This window comes from Medicago sativa, chromosome 5 (genome assembly GCF_051527215.1).
Source record: "Medicago sativa cultivar Bolivia chromosome 5, Bolivia_mono, whole genome shotgun sequence".
Taxonomy (NCBI): Eukaryota; Viridiplantae; Streptophyta; class Magnoliopsida; order Fabales; family Fabaceae; genus Medicago; species Medicago sativa.
This window is the reverse complement of record NC_140753.1, coordinates 24,982,519-25,001,649: the sequence shown is the minus strand read 5'-3', so window position 1 is coordinate 25,001,649 and position 19,131 is coordinate 24,982,519. Positions and strand designations below refer to the sequence as shown.

Genomic DNA, 19,131 nt, shown 5'->3' with positions numbered 1-19,131 from the left:
CCTACATGTATGTATGCATATGAAGTCAATGTGAAGGTGTTCCTCCCTTAACTTTTAATGTGATACCATTCTTCTAGACCAGCCTCATGCCCATATAGGCTTTCAAGTAAGCACTTAATATCGAGTGTTAGAGAGTGTATTATTAGTGCTCTTTTTAACCGTAAACCTGCTAAGCACTGTGAAGAACATCTGCCAAGAAACTGCCCCATAAGTCGCTATGAGCTCGCCGATAACAAACAGCATATCTAATACAAATGGTCATCAAAGCCACCATAACTATATAAAGTGCAGTTCCCCTTATGGAAACGTAAGTGTGTATGTATATCTAATAATCTCCTAATTGTTGACCCAAATATCGTAGTGTTTGCAAGTTTCTCTACAATTGTGGTCTCCATTTCTAATCATCATTGACCACTCATTCCTTGTAAAGCCAAGTTTGTCTGTTCACTAAAGTGAAAATTCAAGTGAAACAAAACATGACAGAACTAACAGTCCTACAAATCATGACATTCAACAACAAAAATTCAAGATTTCGCTACTGTTGAAAAACAGAGAATAATAGATCTTTATTCGTGGAACTGATATTTTGCCTAAAGTTAAAGGCACATCCAAACATTCGGCTTCTTAAAATTTTAGTAAAAATGCTCGTAGCATAATCTGAAAGCCGTGTGAATAAATATATTGTTAAAGAAACAAAGAATATCACGACAATGGGACCGAATTTGGATTGTTTGCAGTGTGACTGCACACAGTCAGCCATATTTGGACTGTCTGATGATCATCAGACAGTCCATATTTCAATGTCGTTTTTTATTTTTATTAATCTAAAACACTAAGCTTTTTTTTTTTTACCAAATTTAATATACTAAGCTGAAGCACAACCCATATTCCATGAGACCATGTATGAAGTAATAATTAAAACTAAAAGCAAAAGCACTGGTGTAAGTTTTCCTAAATATACCATAATACCACAAATCAAACAGTCAAGAATGTTTTTTGGTAGAGAATATATAAGGAAGATATTATATGCAAATCAAAGTTGGCAAACACATATAAGCAGTGGGGGCTAAAAATTATCTCTAAGTTTCTGCATTTTCCATATCTATATGGATTTGTGCTATAAAAAAAAAGCTAATCTTTTTGGCATCTAAAGCTAGATGACTGACACACTAGAGAGTGATATGCCAATACCAATGCTTTTATTTGGAAGCATGGATTCGTTATATGGAATAAAACAAAGTATCAAGCCCTATGCAGTAAATAAACCAAATAAAGGTTAAAGATTTTGCACCTTATGTGAATCTTTGCCTCCTTTTATGGATCCTTACACTATTACTTTGTCAAGTGTTTCTCTACAGTTAGTAGTGATGTGTCATAGTTACAATTGGCCATCTTAAACTCTATTGCATGATTCTATGCAAAGGAACATATAGATAATTTTGTGTGCAAAAGCATGCACTCAATCCTTATTTACCCTCAGACCCTTATGATTAATATAATGCTTACAGACTAAAGTGCCACTTACGAACATCATTCTCTAACAAGCTTCTTTGAGACTATTTGATGTTTTATTTTTGGGTAAGTGGTTATTTACTGTGTATGATTAATATAATGCTGCTTTAAAGATGCAATTAGACACATTGAACTTCCAGTACAGTAAAATGAAAGAAAAATGCTCAAATTTTAATTGTGCAGTAAAAAACATTACGGTTTTTTCCAAAAAAAAAAAAAAAAAAAAAAAACTACATTGATGTACAGAAATTTGTGATTAAAAAATAAGATAAGATAGTATTGATTAGAAAACTCACCATGGCATATGTCTATTTACAAAACTTTTGATAAAGTTAAGTATTCAATACCTGTAGTTGATGAATTGATATATTATATGAGGATGCTTACTTTTCAAAAATTCAGCTATCATTAGATTCGAGTTAAGTAAAAACATGTGCAGAAAACAACCTTTCAGACCCTGAAAAGCACTATTGAAGTTTAGTGATGTCTCTTGAGTGAATGTGATGTAGGGTACTTTGTTAAGGACGAAACATATATGCAGTGCTAACCATTGTTCCTACTATGTTCTTACAAAGTGACGTTTTTTTATGTTAAAAAAAATACCATTTGAAAATTATTGGTGACAGTTATACTATATTTTTAGTAGAGAATGGTAGGAATAACATTTATAGCACCACTAGCATTCAGGCCCATCTTTCTTTCTTTTTATTGCGCTAATGCGTATAAATTATGAACATTAGATTTTATGAAATTTTGATTTTGATTAAAACTATAAGTATATGTATTTTACACTTTCATATTGTAACAAAATATACTAATCTTTTTCAACAATGTATTAAATATAATATAAATTCTAATCTTTCGGAATGACACAACAGTATAACACTCTTATAGAAAAATTTGTTTAAGGGTATAATGGAAAGTTCAAAAAGCCACTCCATAACCATGTATACCTTTTATATATATAGTATAGAATAGATATAAAGTTATGTCCTTTCTCCTAATGATGTTAGTGTGAACCATTGATCATTGTAAAAAAGGAAAAAAGTGTGAACCATTGAGTGAAATTATTTGAGGCGTTTTGCTTTTGAAGTTGAACAACCTAACTTTACCTAAGAATTGATCAGATTAGCAGCAATGGGTTGAATTATGGTATAACACTACTTTTCATGTCACTACTCACTAGTATACAACATTTATAAAATCACTGCCTGAATCTCGAAATTTCCTATTACAAAATAAAATATCATACATTGTTGTTAAAAAATGAAGAAAATAAAATTAGTGTGGAATAAATCGCATCGTACAGCAGGTTTGTGTTTTAATACCGAGAGTTTGTCTGACCCCTTCCTGCTGCAACATAACCAGACATGGCAGCCGCCTTCTTTTTTCTCAGGTATATGAATGATCCGCTAATGAGCAACAAGAAAATTACAACACCCTGTACAACGTTTTCCACATAATATACACGGTTAACATAAACCTCATTTAACGACAAACGGGTAAAATGCAGTGCAACGCATTTTAGTAGAAGTTACAGAAATGAATATTCTATAATATCAACACAAAGGTCAAGGCAGCTGAAAACAGAAAAAATTACACGCTCTCAAATTTAGAGGACATTGCATGTATGATGTATCTTCATTGACATTCATGAATAAACTAACTCATGCTTAACCTCTTGTAACAAGTTGACAGAGTAGCAATATAAGTGTGCCAAACAGAAAGCTATATGAACAAAGAAGAAAAACAAAATTATTAACTATTACAACTTAACTGATTAGCGAAGAACTAACGAGATAAAGACGGTAGCGAACCCTCAAGCACTACAGGTACATTGATATGAGTACGTGCGGTTGAAGTATTATAATTTCCATTGTTTTTCTTAAATTCCCGGTGGAGATTAAAGCCCCTGTGAGAACTAGTAGTCCTAATTCCAACAAACTAACATAACAATACCATAAAGCAGAAAGCTAGATCATGGAACCAGGACAATAAATATTGCACCCGTGTCTTTACGACCCTGAAGGAGGAAGGGTAGCCACTAAAACGGGATGGATATTGTTAAGGCAAAGTACACGTGACATCCTTAGAGATTCCAATGTATAATACCATATTTGGATTTGTATTGGATGAGAAATCCCGTATTGGATGATATATGGCCTTAAAAAGTGTTTATAAGTGGTGTGCGGTCGTCACCTTCTAAGCCGGTTTCGAAAAGTTGAGTTAGACTCAACCCAAATTTTAAGATGTTTGATTTTCACGAGTCCCTATACTCTCAAGACGTGGTCTATAGATTTTTGATATAAGAGTTCGTACACCATATGGTGGCACCATACTTCTTCAATTTTCCGAACACAGAATAAGATTTATCAAATGTTAATGTTGCGTACTTCCGTCCTAATTTATGAACATAACTGACATTTTGCAAGCTTTTCGCAAGAATTACCTTGGTGCTTAAGGCTCATGACAACATGCAAAAACATAGTTCATGCAGATAAATGCAGCTTATGGTCTAAGTAATAGAACTTTCCTTTGCTTCTTCTAACTTTACCAACAGACATCCCCCTATTGACAGATTGCTAATAAATGACAGCACTTCTATAAGCTCGACTACTGTGGTCATTACTTGTTTATAATATATATGCATATATGAATGGCACTTCCAATTACATATTCTTCCTTGAGATTTAAAGAACCAAACACTAAATAGCAGCAGACAACACAGCTTAATCCTCTAAGTTGGACACATTAGTTCGAAAGAATAATACACAACAAAATATTTAATATATGATATGATTTTTCCATTAAACCAAGTTCAGAAGCTAATCAATGAATATAATAATAAATCTGAGATAGGAGCAGAAGATCACCTCAAAACCAAGCACTGACAACTTCTCTTCAGTATCTGCAGGTATACAGCTTCTGTAAGTGACATAAGCCTGTGACTTATTATCTGAAGCGGAAGAATCATCCAGTAATGTTCTCTGTGACTGCGAAGTTATGAACTCTCCATAAACATGTTCATCTGTATGAGATTTTGCACTACTATTAGAAATTTCCAAAGTAGACCGAGTTTTCTGAGGTTTTGTTTTCTTAGCATCCTTTGTTGAATGTTTAATCTCTTCACATTTGAATGGAATTCGGTACCCTGTCTCACTACAGCGATATTTCTCATCACCCTATAACTCCACCCAAAAAAGCTTGTAGTTAACAATAAAGTAAAGAGGCCTATGAATAACAAGGCAAAAGACATCATGTATAGTACAAAGTGAGAAGGAACCCAAGCATACACATAACAAAGAGATCATAAGTGAAATCCTAACGTAGACATAAAATCAATGTTTTAAAAATTGAACCAGACAGTTCAACCTGTCGAACCATGGAACGGAACTGAATATGGTTCATCTATTTAAGCGGTTTGATTGCGGTTTCGTCCCAATTCGAGCAATTTAAAAGATTGAACCATGATCCCAAGATTTCACCAGTTCGATGTTCACTTCAAATTTGAAAACATTGTATAAAAGATCTTCAAATCTATTAAATGCTTTACAAAACTTCTTTTGGATGAGGGAGACTAAAGATTAAGCTTGAATCTTATTTCATAAACGATTCCCATTCCCCATTCAACACTTTGACATCACATCAACATTTACGTTCGAAAGTAAGATTTCAAAAAACAGTTATGTACATAGATGCATAATCTCCTAAAATCAATATTTTTTTTTTTGAAACTGCAAAATTTATTAAACCCTGCTTGTGTAAGACACACAAAAACAAAGGGCCCAAGAGGATAGGTTACAAAGGTGCCGTATATATGCGGAACACCCACAAGGGTATGTTAAAGTAGTCTTAAAACAACATATAACACATAACACATTACTACATAAGTCAGATCTTTACATTCATGTATTTCATAATCTTGACAACCTTCAACACCCATTAGCTAATTTCAAAATGTTACCAAAAAAAATTCAAAAATTGTGTAAACACTTTATATATTGTAGAATTTAAAAGAAAAAGATCCATGACCCAATCTGAACCACAACCTATGAAGCACGGACATGGCACATTAACACAGATAATAATTTGACAAAATGACATAATTCATTTAATCACATGTGTCGATGTCGTGCAGAACACTGACACACGACAGACACCAAACAAGCCTTTGATAAGAAATGTCGGTGCTACATAGACCACAACATAACGGTTTTTGATATTGCAGAAACCACAACAAGACTACGATCGGCTACATTTGACCATGATTCTCTTTTCTTTTCTATTTTTTGATAGAATAAAGTTTAGGTAAGTTGGGCTCCGAGGGTTCACTGGGCTCAAGACTGAAACGCTCACAAAGGTACCTACAAATCACCCACCAAAGAAGTCCTCACATTGGCAGCCGGAGTTAGACCGATTGCGGGTGTGTCAACTCCAACTAAGCCAGCCTTTATTGGCCATAATTCTCTGTAATATCAAGGAGTGCGTCGCAATCATAACTCTAAACCTTAAACCGTGACCACTATTTAAAACCTTAATTTTGTCGGCGCAAAATTGAAACCCCTATTTCTTTTTTCCGGTCAAGTAGCCTGGTGGCTAGAAATTCAACCTGGTCGTTGCCAACTGTGCTATGCTCACAGGACATTCAAACCCCTATATATGAATAACTTCAACTATAATAATTGTAAAATAACAAAAGGAAAGGAAAAAAAATGAACCTTTTCAGAGTAGATGCAGGGAACACAAGGACCAGAAGGAGCACAATCAAAAGTAAGGTTACTTCCTGAAGGTTTTTCTCTGAAACTCATAAGAACTCTGCGTCCAAACCCATGTCCATTTTCAGAATCTTCGCTGAACCCAATTCAAATAACAAGAAAAAGATTACAAATTTGAAGTAAAATAGATCAAATCAAAGCAATTGAATAGAACATGAATCATGCTAGAGAGAGAGAAAGAGAGAGATTGGAGCTTACGTTTGTTGACCTAAAGCGAGTATTGAAGGTTGATGAAATATAGAAATGGCGAAGAAGAACAGAAATGGAAGAAAAATTGGTGAATTTGATGAATTCATTGCTTTTTCATCGGTTTGTAACTTTTCTCACAGATCCTTCTCCAAAATACTCCAAACCATTCTCTGTTTCTTATTTTATTATTATTTTGTTTTATTTTCCCTCAACATTTTTCTTTTAAGAAAAATTTTCAACATATAATGTTTCTTTATAAAAAAAAAATTATTATTTTACTATGGTGTAGGTAATTTTTACTATCGTTTAATTATTATTTTAATGGATTTTACTATGGTCTAATGATGACTAATGTTAAACAAAAAAAATATGATGACTAATGTTTGTCAAACAATTTATGTGACGCACATAGCGTAAGATGTGTTCTCTCGTCTCAAGTTTCTATTAAGATTTTGAGGTTTCGGAAAAAATAAAGTAAAAATAATCATAAAGGTTTGATTGAGAATAAAACTCATGAAGAATCATAATTTTAAAAGATTGAAAAAATTATGAATTGTATACACTTTAGTCTTTTATATAGAACTCAACTACATTAATTATAGAGTAATTAATTAACTCTAACTAATCAACTAATATTAACTAACTCTAGCTATTTTAACAGTTTCGGGTGAATTTTCTCCATACTCAAGATTTGAGGATTGAACCCCCATTTACCTCTTTAAGGACTTTAGATCACTTAGCACTTAGATCTAACACATGTAGATGAGTTAAAATAAAAACGTATTCATATAAAACAAAACACATTATCATTCAAAACATTCTCTATAATGTATACAAGTTCCTCTAAATCTATATGAAATACATATAATTTATATTTATATGGAGTTTATTTGAATTTTAATAGTTTGAATATGTTAAAAAAAATGCATGTTAAAGGGTGTATTTCATCTCTATATTTCATTTATTAAATTTTTAATGAAAATTTAGATACAATGGTATTTTTTTTTTGTTGAGAGATTTAGATACAATGGTATTCTTGATTGACAATTTAACCGAATGTTATTCTTGATTGATTGTTAATCAAAATAATTCTATTAAACACATCATGTTTTGGTTGCTTACTAACTTCTTTTTTTTTTGAGAGGGGTTGCTTACTAACTTAACCTACCTGGCAATACACTTTCATAATATTTCTCTTTTCCACTTTTTTTACGACTCCAATCATATATTAAAAGTGAAAAAAGTATAAAGAGATGGAGGGACTAAACTAAAACCCTCAAACGAAATGAAAGCGGAAAAACCAAAACAAGTAAAAAGCCTAAAAGCAAGAGGGACCACTCTCATGGGAGAACCAGTGAGGCGAACGGCTAGAAGCACCTACGTTGAACCCTTTGATCTCCTCAAGTTTTTGCTTCTTCGTCTTCTTCTTTCTTTGGACCACCAAATGAAATGGCGGACTTGTGTTTCCAACCGAATCAATGTTCTCTCCTTTTTGAGCCATATTAGCCAACAAATCACTCAGATAATCCATAGTTTGGTGTACACTTCAAGTAATCAGGGCTTAAATTCCAAAAGGCAATTGCTTTGACACTTCTTACATCATCAATGGATGAAAATGAGAATTCATAGAAGTCTTTACCAAGGGAAGTGATTCCCCACTTTCCTAGTGATTTCCAAATGGTCGATAGTTTAGTGCACAAAACATCCACTCTCAATGGAGTAGCACCCTTGGGCCAAATTATTCTATCGTGCAAGTTGTGTTTGCACGTTTCTACTATGGCAAGATACTCATCTTCTTGTATTGTGATAGCAATTTTAAGACCTTTAACACAACGTTGAGGTAGCTGACTCAACGATATGTCACAAACGTTGTTGAGAGATTGAGCAAAAGTCTTGTTGTGCAAGTGGATTCTAAATGTCTTGGATGATTGGTTGAGATAATTGTGTTAAGGGATTTGTCTGAAGAGCTTTCTACAAGGGAAGAAATTTCTCAAAGGGGGAACTTTATCTACCTCCATATTTTTAAAAATCACACATTTCTACAATTATATTTTAACTAATTTTGCTGGAAGTGTATTTCCAAACGACACAAAATTTTGTTTTTTAGAATTTGTACATCAAATGTCATCTTCGGGTTGAGAAAAGAACATGTCGATTCTTTGTGGCTAACAAAACCCTTTTTTCGACAGGGATCAAATAATTGATCATTTAATTCTGATGGTTGCTTAGTAGACCCTCTGTATTGCTCAACACAGACAAAATACATCATCGAAAGATATATTTCGATGGGCAAAAAGAGTAAAAAGATACATCGGGAAAAGACCTTCTAATAAACTGCGAGAGCTTCACACCAATGGAGACCAAAAAAGCAATTATCTTTAGGTCTAAGTTTATTTAATTGCACATGTGGCGAGCCTTTTATTAGAATCTCATGTACTATATAGATCAATAATGCAACACAAGCCCAGACCCGAATTATTGTAAGGTTTCTGTTAGGTTCACTAGATTTTTTTTTTATGGTTATTCAATAGGCGCCTTGTAACAGCCCGATTTTTCGATTATATTTATTTTTATTATTCTTAATTGTGTTATATGTGCTCTTGTGTGATTATTTGCCTCTGTGTGTATTTTTGGTTGGGAATTGTAGAATTAGGTGTTAGAAGGGTATTTTAGTCATTTTGAACTTAGGGGCATTTTTGTCATTTTGAGAGCAGGGGTAATTTTGTAATTTTTGCTGAAGGTTATTTTTAGTGCTTAGTGAGAGTTCTTATTTTACTAAGTGTTGGAGAGTGGGGTAATTATTTGGTTTACCGTGACCGTTAGTGTTATATTTTACCGTTAAGTGAGTAGTAACATTTTTGAGGTTAGAATAGAAATGTGTTAGGCCCATTAAGGTTTGTGAGATGAGCTCAATTAAGTGAGCCTATATAAACTAATGTTAGTAAAGAGTTAGGGTTTTTCACCAACATTTTTTCATTTGAGAAGAGAAGAGATAGAGATAGAGAAGAGATAAGAAGTGAAGAGGAAGGCTAGAGCTAGAAGAGGAATTCATCATCTAGGAGCTAAATTGAAGCTTGGGTTAGAGATTCTTGGTGCTAGAGGTAAGAGGGTTAGAATTCAACCATAATTCATAACTTTTCATTTCTACCCATTTTGTGAAATTGATGAATTGAACCTAATTAATTGTAAATTCGTGCTTATGTTTTGATTCAATGTTTGGGTATGCAAATTGAATGTTAATTGAGTTGTTGATGATGAAACTACATGCTTAAGTTGTGACTATATGTGTGCTTTGCAATTTTGTCCAAAAATGATGATATGAGGTGTTGTTGTTGATGAATCATTGATGAATTCATGATGGTTAGTTGTTGTTGCTGTTAAGAGATGTTGTTGTTGATGATTAAAACCTTTTGGGTAATCATAATTGTGGAGTTTGCTATGACCTTGTGTTGTTTTTGAAGTTTTAATGAAAAATGGGTCAAATGGTGATTTTTGTTAAGAGAATGTTTTGGGGCAAGTTTTACATGATTTTGAGTGTCTTTTCATGTTTAGAAACGTTTAAACAAACTTTGGGATCAAATTTGAGCTTTGGGAAGTCAAAATTGGGGTTTTGGGGTGAAAATGGGAGTTTTCCCGAGAGCTGCCTGTCTCAACTCGCAATGGCGAGTGGATTTACTCGCTGGGCGAGTAGCCCTCTGACAGCATGCCCTGTTTCGCGTTCTTGTGTCTTTTTCGCACATTTCTGTTTTGAATTGGTTTTCGGTGTAAACATGAAAGTTGTAGAAAATTTTGTTAGCTTTTCAGAGGCTTTGGTTTGACTTGAAAATGATTTTTGGTTTTTGAGTTATGATGAAAATACTCCAAGGTGGTCTTGGTGAAATTTTACAAAAAATTCCGCATAACTACTCTTAAGTCGACCCAAACCTTATGGATTGGTTCCAAACTTCAAACTTATGTTTTATGAGTTCAATTAAGGTGTTTAGTAGTATTTAAACTATGATGTGAGGGATTTAACTTGTTTTGCTTAGAAAATGGAAAATTTCTTGAAAAGTGTTTCGGAGAGACGAACTTTGTGATTTTTATGAATTCATCGTATTTGGCCGATGAAATGCTTATGTAACCTCTACTGCACGTATATGTGACTTGTGAGGATATATGGCATAGGCAATTGAGCTCGTTACTTGGTTTTGGCTTAGGTGCTCAATTATTTTTGATGTTGTGATTTTTGGAGACGAACTTGGTAGAAAATGATTTTTGAGAGCCAATTGCTTATGAACCCTTTATGAATAGATTAATATGATTATGAGATGATGTATGAATGGTTGTTGAGTGATGAATATGATGTTTGTGATCATATGTTGTATTTGTTCCTTTATTTGGATTGTAAGGAATTATGTGGACTATATGTTGATTTATGTGGAGATGATTGATGATGTATATATGTGACAACTATATGTTGATTGAATTGTGGATGTTATTGGTGATTGTATATATGTCAAGTGGTGGTGAATTGTTGTCGATGCATATATACTAATTGAACGGTGATGAACATGTTTATGTTATGTTGTTTGTTGAACATGTTAAATGTTAATTGTTGGTGGTGAATTCGTACATGCTAATATTGATGGTGATCTTGTTGGTGAATGCATGTATGCAAAATGATGGTGATGGTGAGGTGATTATTGTTTGTGTGAAGATATGCATTGAGTCGAGTCATATGTTCATGCATTCATGACTGATGGTGATGGATTTTATATCCAATTGAGGTGATTATGATGTTTTTTGTTGCATCGAAGGTGACGACCTTGAGGTGATTTGGTACCACATGCATCTAGAAGAGTCTAGAACATTGCATGCACTTGATTAATTGATAAGTCGTGTCATAATTGAATATGTAACTTGGTGAATTTGTGTAATGGTGAAATTTGGTGAATGTTGTGATTATGTGGATTGGTGTATATGTACATTGGTGGATTTTATTGATGGTTGTGAGTAATTGAATCATACTCTAATTGCATGTCTTACTTGTTTGTGCTTATACACTTGGTGAACCTATTTGATGATAATTAATTTGATAATAATGATGAGGTGAGAATTGTATATGTATATACATGAGATGTGGTGATTTCTTTGATAATGATGATTGCTTGCTTATAACTTTGAAATGATGAATTGTACTTGTTGAGTTAAGTATGCTAAGTGAAGAATAAGGTGAGTAATCCTTCATTGAGTGATAATTGATGAACTTATGTCGATGAGTTGTTTAGAGATTGAATATACTTGCTATGCCATGTTAATAATGCGATAGCTTGAAATGTAAGTGATGGGGGATAATAATCATGTGATGCTAGTGTTCTAGGGGGGATGGTTGTGTATATGTGACATGTATGAATCTGTGAATGCTATGTCTTCATATGTGGATTATGATGATGTAATGCTAACCCTCAGTGGTTTACCACCTGCCTTTCCGTATGGACGGGTAGATGGAGTGCAGGATGTAACACCCCGTTTTCCCAACGTAAAAATTTCTAATCAGAGTTTTTCATCATAAAACGGAATGTCACATTTCTTAAAAAACGTAAATGGAATAATAATTTATCCTTCAAAAATATAACAACATAATCTTTAAAACTTCGCAGCGGAATAGTTTGACAACTTAAATAATCTTTGGCACAAGGGCCTCAATATAAAATTTCATAAAACTTAGTTCAACATCAATTCTTGAAAGATTCATAAAGTAATACGTAAGGAACAGAAAGTAAAGACATAATCACATCCCGTTACGTATCAGAGCACCTAAGACACACTTGTGAGGAGTCCACTCACGACCGCAACTAATCCTGGTTACCTGCAAGTTACCCATACGAAGAGCAACATTTCCAAGCAGAGGGGTGAGATTTCTCAAACAATAATATTAAGCATATAAATCATATAAAGTACATTCAACAACTTAAACATCTTATAATTCATTAATCATATCTAATAACTTAAACTTCCTTAATTAGTGTCATTATCCTTCCTACATTAGTCATATACTTCATCAAGTAACCTCAATTATTATTCATAAAATATCTTATCTTAAATCATGATCATAAGCATCAATATCTAACACCAAATATAATCGTAAGCATCATCATATAATTCACATAAGTATCATTATCAAAACATAGCATTTATCGAAAGCAACTTCATAATCAAGTTCATAATCAACTTCATAAACAAACATCATCATTAAATCATAATCATCAAATCACAATCAAACTTCATAATCAAACCTCACTTAACTCGACAATGCGACTCAACTCGACTATGTAACTCTTAACATCTCAAATCATCTTAGCATCTTGACAACTTAACAACTTGACAACTCGACAACTTCACATCTTAAATCATCTTAAAACTTCTTGATATGCAAATGCATGTGGTACCATTCAACAACATAAATGAGCGTAATTAGGCTCTTCAACATGTGAGCATAAAGTTGCCGGGCTTAAAGCCCCCAACGTAGTTTGAGCACAAAGGCTGCCGGGCCTAAAGCCCCCAACTTTAATGAGCACAAGGCTGCCGGGCCTAAAGCCCCCAACTTTAATGAGTATGCAATGGACTCAACTTCCTACAACTTAGACAACTTCATGAACATCTATGACATCCTAACATCTTGATATCTTGACAACATAACATCTTAATAACTTGATGACTTCATAACGACTTGACGACTTAACAACTCTTATCATCTTAACGTCTTAACATCTTAACATCTTGACAACATATGGATCACGTAAATAATTCATGTCATATCATAATATAACAATATCAAATGATAATAAACAACATCTTAAAACATCATATTCATCAATCATAAACAACTTCATATAACATCGTATTTAAACATCAACAATAATTCACTATGTATCTTTGTAAAAACATAATAAATTATCCACAACATATTTTCATGTCAAACCAAAACTATTGGAAAGATATCACAAATATCAACAACTTTCATGTTTACAAAAAAGATCAATTCAAAACAGAAACATATGAACAAAACGCAAAAACATGAAACAGAGAATGCTGTCACCGTACAATTTTGCTAAGACCTCCCTGTAGTATTTTCATCATAACTCACAGAACAAACATCATTTTCACGTCAAACCAAAGCCACTAGAAAGCTAACAAAATTATCTAAAACTTTCATGTTTACTCCTAAGACCAATTCTGTACCGATCAATACCAGTTTTATTTTAAATTCGAAAAAGTTGTGCTGAAAGTCCATAAAAATTCAATGTGACCTACGTGCAATAATTTGACCATAACTCAAGTTCTATAAATCCTATTGACGTGAGACCAACGGCATTAGAAAGCTAATATCCATACCTACAACTTTAGTGTTTACACCTAAACCCAGTTCGGAACTTAAACTTGTCAAACTGAGACAATAAAAACGCGTTTTGCACATTGACAGCAAAATCGCAGTTCAGCTGCGATTTCGTTTTGGGGAAATCTTTTCCACTTCATCCAATACTCTCCAAACTTGACCCTAATCTTTACCCTATGATTGCTCTATCATTAGAACACTAATTATTCATCAACTTACTGTATGCAAATTCAAAGGGTTCTCAAATCTATTAACAACCTATTACAATTATTAAACCCTAATTCTTAAACTCACCAACATCTCATCCAATTCCATGGTTTTAACCTCAAAACTACTTCCAATAATCATCATATGGGTTATCTAAGGACTGTATACAATTTCTACATCAATTCAACAAGTTTTCATCATCTAATCATCAAATCTCTCTCAAAACCCTAATTCTCAAATTCTCACAAATTTTCCCCAACTTGTTAGATGCAATCTAATGATTTAACAACTTAATATTAATGCAAGATAGTCTTACCCTCACCTTAGATTAATTCCTGAATCAGCGGCAACGTTCTTCTTTCCTAAGGTCTTCTCCTCTTCTCTTGACTTTTCTTTCCTTTTCTCTTCTTTCTTGTTCTCCTCTTTTCCAAAAAGCGGTTTTCGGTAAACTCTTTCTAACCTAAGCTTCTCTATTTATAATACTAAACGCTCTTCCTAAATCTATTTTGGCCAAACAACTTATTCTTCTTTCTATTCTAACCCCCTTCTTATTTCTCTTACACCTCAAAACTACTCTATTCCTCATAATCTTATTTATTTCTAAATTAAATATATCTCTCCCCCACTTAATAATAATAATACACCAATAAAAAATATATCTCTAACAAATAACAAATATATTTCTACACCAAATAACAAATATATCTATAACAAATAACAAATATATTTCTACACCAAATAACAAATATATCTATAACAAATAACAAATATATTTCTACACCAAATAACAATTATATTATGCTAGTAAATACCAACATATAACATAACAAAATATCACATAAATCATACCAATCATATAAATATACTCTAAAACTAATTAAAATAATTAAATAAAAAGGAGGGCGTTACAACTCTCCCCAACTTAAAAGAATTTCGTCCTCGAAATTCAAGCACAAGAGAAAATAAATTTAATTACTGTTTCTTCAAACAAAACACAAAACCACATCAATGTTAGTCAGTTAAACATGATCACATAATAAAACATAACTACTAACTAGAAAACATGACGACACGACACAACGACTCTTCTACTTGGCCGGACGGACCGACCTGCTCTGATACCAATTGTAACACCCCGTTTTCCCAACGTAAAAATTTCTTAAATAAAATCAGAGTTTTTCATCATAAAACGGAATGTCACATTTCTTAAAAAACGTAAATGGAATAATAATTTATCCTTCAAAAATATAACAACATAATCTTTAAAACTTCGCCTCAATATAAAATTTCATAATCTTTGGCAACTTAAATAATCTTTGGCACAAGGGCCTCAATATAAAATTTCATAAAACTTAGTTCAACATCAATTCTTGAAAGATTCATAAAGTAATACGTAAGGAACAGAAAGTAAAGACATAATCTCATCCCGTTACGTATCAGAGCACCTAAGACACACTTGTGAGGAGTCCACTCACGACCGCAACTAATCCTGGTTACCTGCAAGTTACTCATACGAAGAGCAACATTTCCAAGCAGAGGGGTGAGATTTCTCAAACAATAATATTAAGCATATAAATCATATTAAGTACATTCAACAACTTAAACATCTTATAATTCATTAATCATATCTAATAACTTAAACTTCCTTAACTAGTGTCATTATCCTTCCTACATTAGTCATATACTTCATCAAGTAACCTCAATTATTATTCATAAAATATCTTATCTTAAATCATGATCATAAGCATCAATAACTAACACCAAATATAATCGTAAGCATCATCATATAATTCACATAAGTATCATTATCAAAACATAGCATTAATCGAAAGCAACTTCATAATCAAGTTCATAATCAACTTCATAAACAAACATCATCATTAAATCATAATCATCAAATCACAATCAAACTTCATAATCAAACCTCACTTAACTCGACAATGCGACTCAACTCGACTATGTAACTATTAACATCTCAAATCATCTTAGCATCTTGACAACTTAACAACTTGACAACTCGACAACTTCACATCTTAAATCATCTTAAAACTTCTTGATATGCAAATGCATGTGGTACCATTCAACAACATAAATGAGCGTAATTAGGCTCTTCAACATGTGAGCATAAAGTTGCCGGGCTTAAAGCCCCCAACGTAGTTTGAGCACAAAGGCTGCCGGGCCTAAAGCCCCCAACTTTAATGAGCACAAGGCTGCCGGGCCTAAAGCCCCCAACTTTAATGAGTATGCAATGGACTCAACTTCCTACAACTTAGACAACTTCATGAACATCTATGACATCCTAACATCTTGATATCTTGACAACATAACATCTTAATAACTTGATGACTTCATAACGACTTGACGACTTAACAACTCTTATCATCTTAACGTCTTAACATCTTAACATCTTGACAACATATGGATCACGTAAATAATTCATGTCATATCATAATATAACAATATCAAATGATAATAAACAACATCTTAAAACATCATATTCATCAATCATAAACAACTTCATATAACATCGTATTTAAACATCAACAATAATTCACTATGTATCTTTGTAAAAACATAATAAATTATCCACAACATATTTTCATGTCAAACCAAAACTATTGGAAAGATATCACAAATATCAACAACTTTCATGTTTACAAAAAAGATCAATTCAAAACAGAAACATATGAACAAAACGCAAAAACATGAAACAGAGAATGCTGTCACCGTACAATTTTGCTAAGACCTCCCTGTAGTATTTTCATCATAACTCACAGAACAAACATCATTTTCACGTCAAACCAAAGCCACTAGAAAGCTAACAAAATTATCTAAAACTTTCATGTTTACTCCTAAGACCAATTCTGTACCGATCAATACCAGTTTTATTTTAAATTCGAAAAAGTTGTGCTGAAAGTCCATAAAAATTCAATGTGACCTACGTGCAATAATTTGACCATAACTCAAGTTCTATAAATCCTATTGACGTGAGACCAACGGCATTAGAAAGCTAATATCCATACCTACAACTTTAGTGTTTACACCTAAACCCAGTTCGGAACTTAAACTTGTCAAACTGAGACAATAAAAACGCGTTTTGCACATTGACAGCAAAATCGCAGTTCAGCTGCGATTTCGTTTTGGGAAAATCTTTTCCACTTCATCCAATACTCTCCAAACTTGACCCTAATCTTTACCCTATGATTGCTCTATCATTAGAACACTAATTATTCATCAACTTACTGTATGCAAATTCAAAGGGTTCTCAAATCTATTAACAACCTATTACAATTATTAAACCCTAATTCTTAAACTCACCAACATCTCATCCAATTCCATGGTTTTAACCTCAAAACTACTTCCAATAATCATCATATGGGTTATCTAAGGACTGTATACAATTTCTACATCAATTCAACAAGTTTTCATCATCTAATCATCAAATCTCTCTCAAAACCCTAATTCTCAAATTCTCACAAATTTTCCCCAACTTGTTAGATGCAATCTAATGATTTAACAACTTAATATTAATGCAAGATAGTCTTACCCTCACCTTAGATTAATTCCTGAATCAGCGGCAACGTTCTTCTTTCCTAAGGTCTTCTCCTCTTCTCTTGACTTTTCTTTCCTTTTCTCTTCTTTCTTGTTCTCCTCTTTTCCAAAAAGCGGTTTTCGGTAAACTCTTTCTAACCTAAGCTTCTCTATTTATAATACTAAACGCTCTTCCTAAATCTATTTTGGCCAAACAACTTATTCTTCTTTCTATTCTAACCCCCTTCTTATTTCTCTTACACCTCAAAACTACTCTATTCCTCATAATCTTATTTATTTCTAAATTAAATATATCTCTCCCCCACTTAATAATAATAATACACCAATAAAAAATATATCTCTAACAAATAACAAATATATTTCTACACCAAATAACAAATATATCTATAACAAATAACAAATATATTTCTACACCAAATAACAAATATATCTATAACAAATAACAAATATATTTCTACACCAAATAACAATTATATTATGCTAGTAAATACCAACATATAACATAACAAAATATCACATAAATCATACCAATCATATAAATATACTCTAAAACTAATTAAAATAATTAAATAAAAAGGAGGGCGTTACAACTCTCCCCAACTTAAAAGAATTTCGTCCTCGAAATTCAAGCACAAGAGAAAATAAATTTAATTACTGTTTCTTCAAACAAAACACAAAACCACATCAATGTTAGTCAGTTAAACATGATCACATAATAAAACATAACTACTAACTAGAAAACATGACGACACGACACAACGACTCTTCTACTTGGCCGGACGGACCGACCTGCTCTGATACCAATTGTAACACCCCGTTTTCCCAACGTAAAAATTTCTTAAATAAAATCAGAGTTTTTCATCATAAAACGGAATGTCACATTTCTTAAAAAACGTAAATGGAATAATAATTTATCCTTCAAAAATATAACAACATAATCTTTAAAACTTCGCCTCAATATAAAATTTCATAATCTTTGGCAACTTAAATAATCTTTGGCACAAGGGCCTCAATATAAAATTTCATAAAACTTAGTTCAACATCAATTCTTGAAAGATTCATAAAGTAATACGTAAGGAACAGAAAGTAAAGACATAATCTCATCCCGTTACGTATCAGAGCACCTAAGACACACTTGTGAGGAGTCCACTCACGACCGCAACTAATCCTGGTTACCTGCAAGTTACTCATACGAAGAGCAACATTTCCAAGCAGAGGGGTGAGATTTCTCAAACAATAATATTAAGCATATAAATCATATTAAGTACATTCAACAACTTAAACATCTTATAATTCATTAATCATATCTAATAACTTAAACTTCCTTAACTAGTGTCATTATCCTTCCTACATTAGTCATATACTTCATCAAGTAACCTCAATTATTATTCATAAAATATCTTATCTTAAATCATGATCATAAGCATCAATAACTAACACCAAATATAATCGTAAGCATCATCATATAATTCACATAAGTATCATTATCAAAACATAGCATTAATCGAAAGCAACTTCATA

At 32.6% G+C, this 19,131-nt stretch overlaps 1 protein-coding gene across 1 annotated transcript; it reads right to left on the bottom strand.

The window, feature by feature from the left end:
* Positions 1-2,640: 2,640 nt before the first annotated feature.
* On the bottom strand, positions 2,641-7,936 carry LOC146921271 (structural polyprotein). Its single transcript, XM_085714695.1, has 4 exons — positions 6,486-7,936; positions 6,231-6,363; positions 4,386-4,694; positions 2,641-2,953 (listed from the first exon to the last, which is right to left on the bottom strand). Exons 1-4 carry the CDS (start codon positions 6,581-6,583, stop codon positions 2,834-2,836), a joined length of 660 nt encoding a protein of 219 aa, XP_085570821.1. The 5' UTR covers positions 6,584-7,936; the 3' UTR covers positions 2,641-2,833.
* Between the last annotated feature and the right edge of the window lie 11,195 nt (positions 7,937-19,131).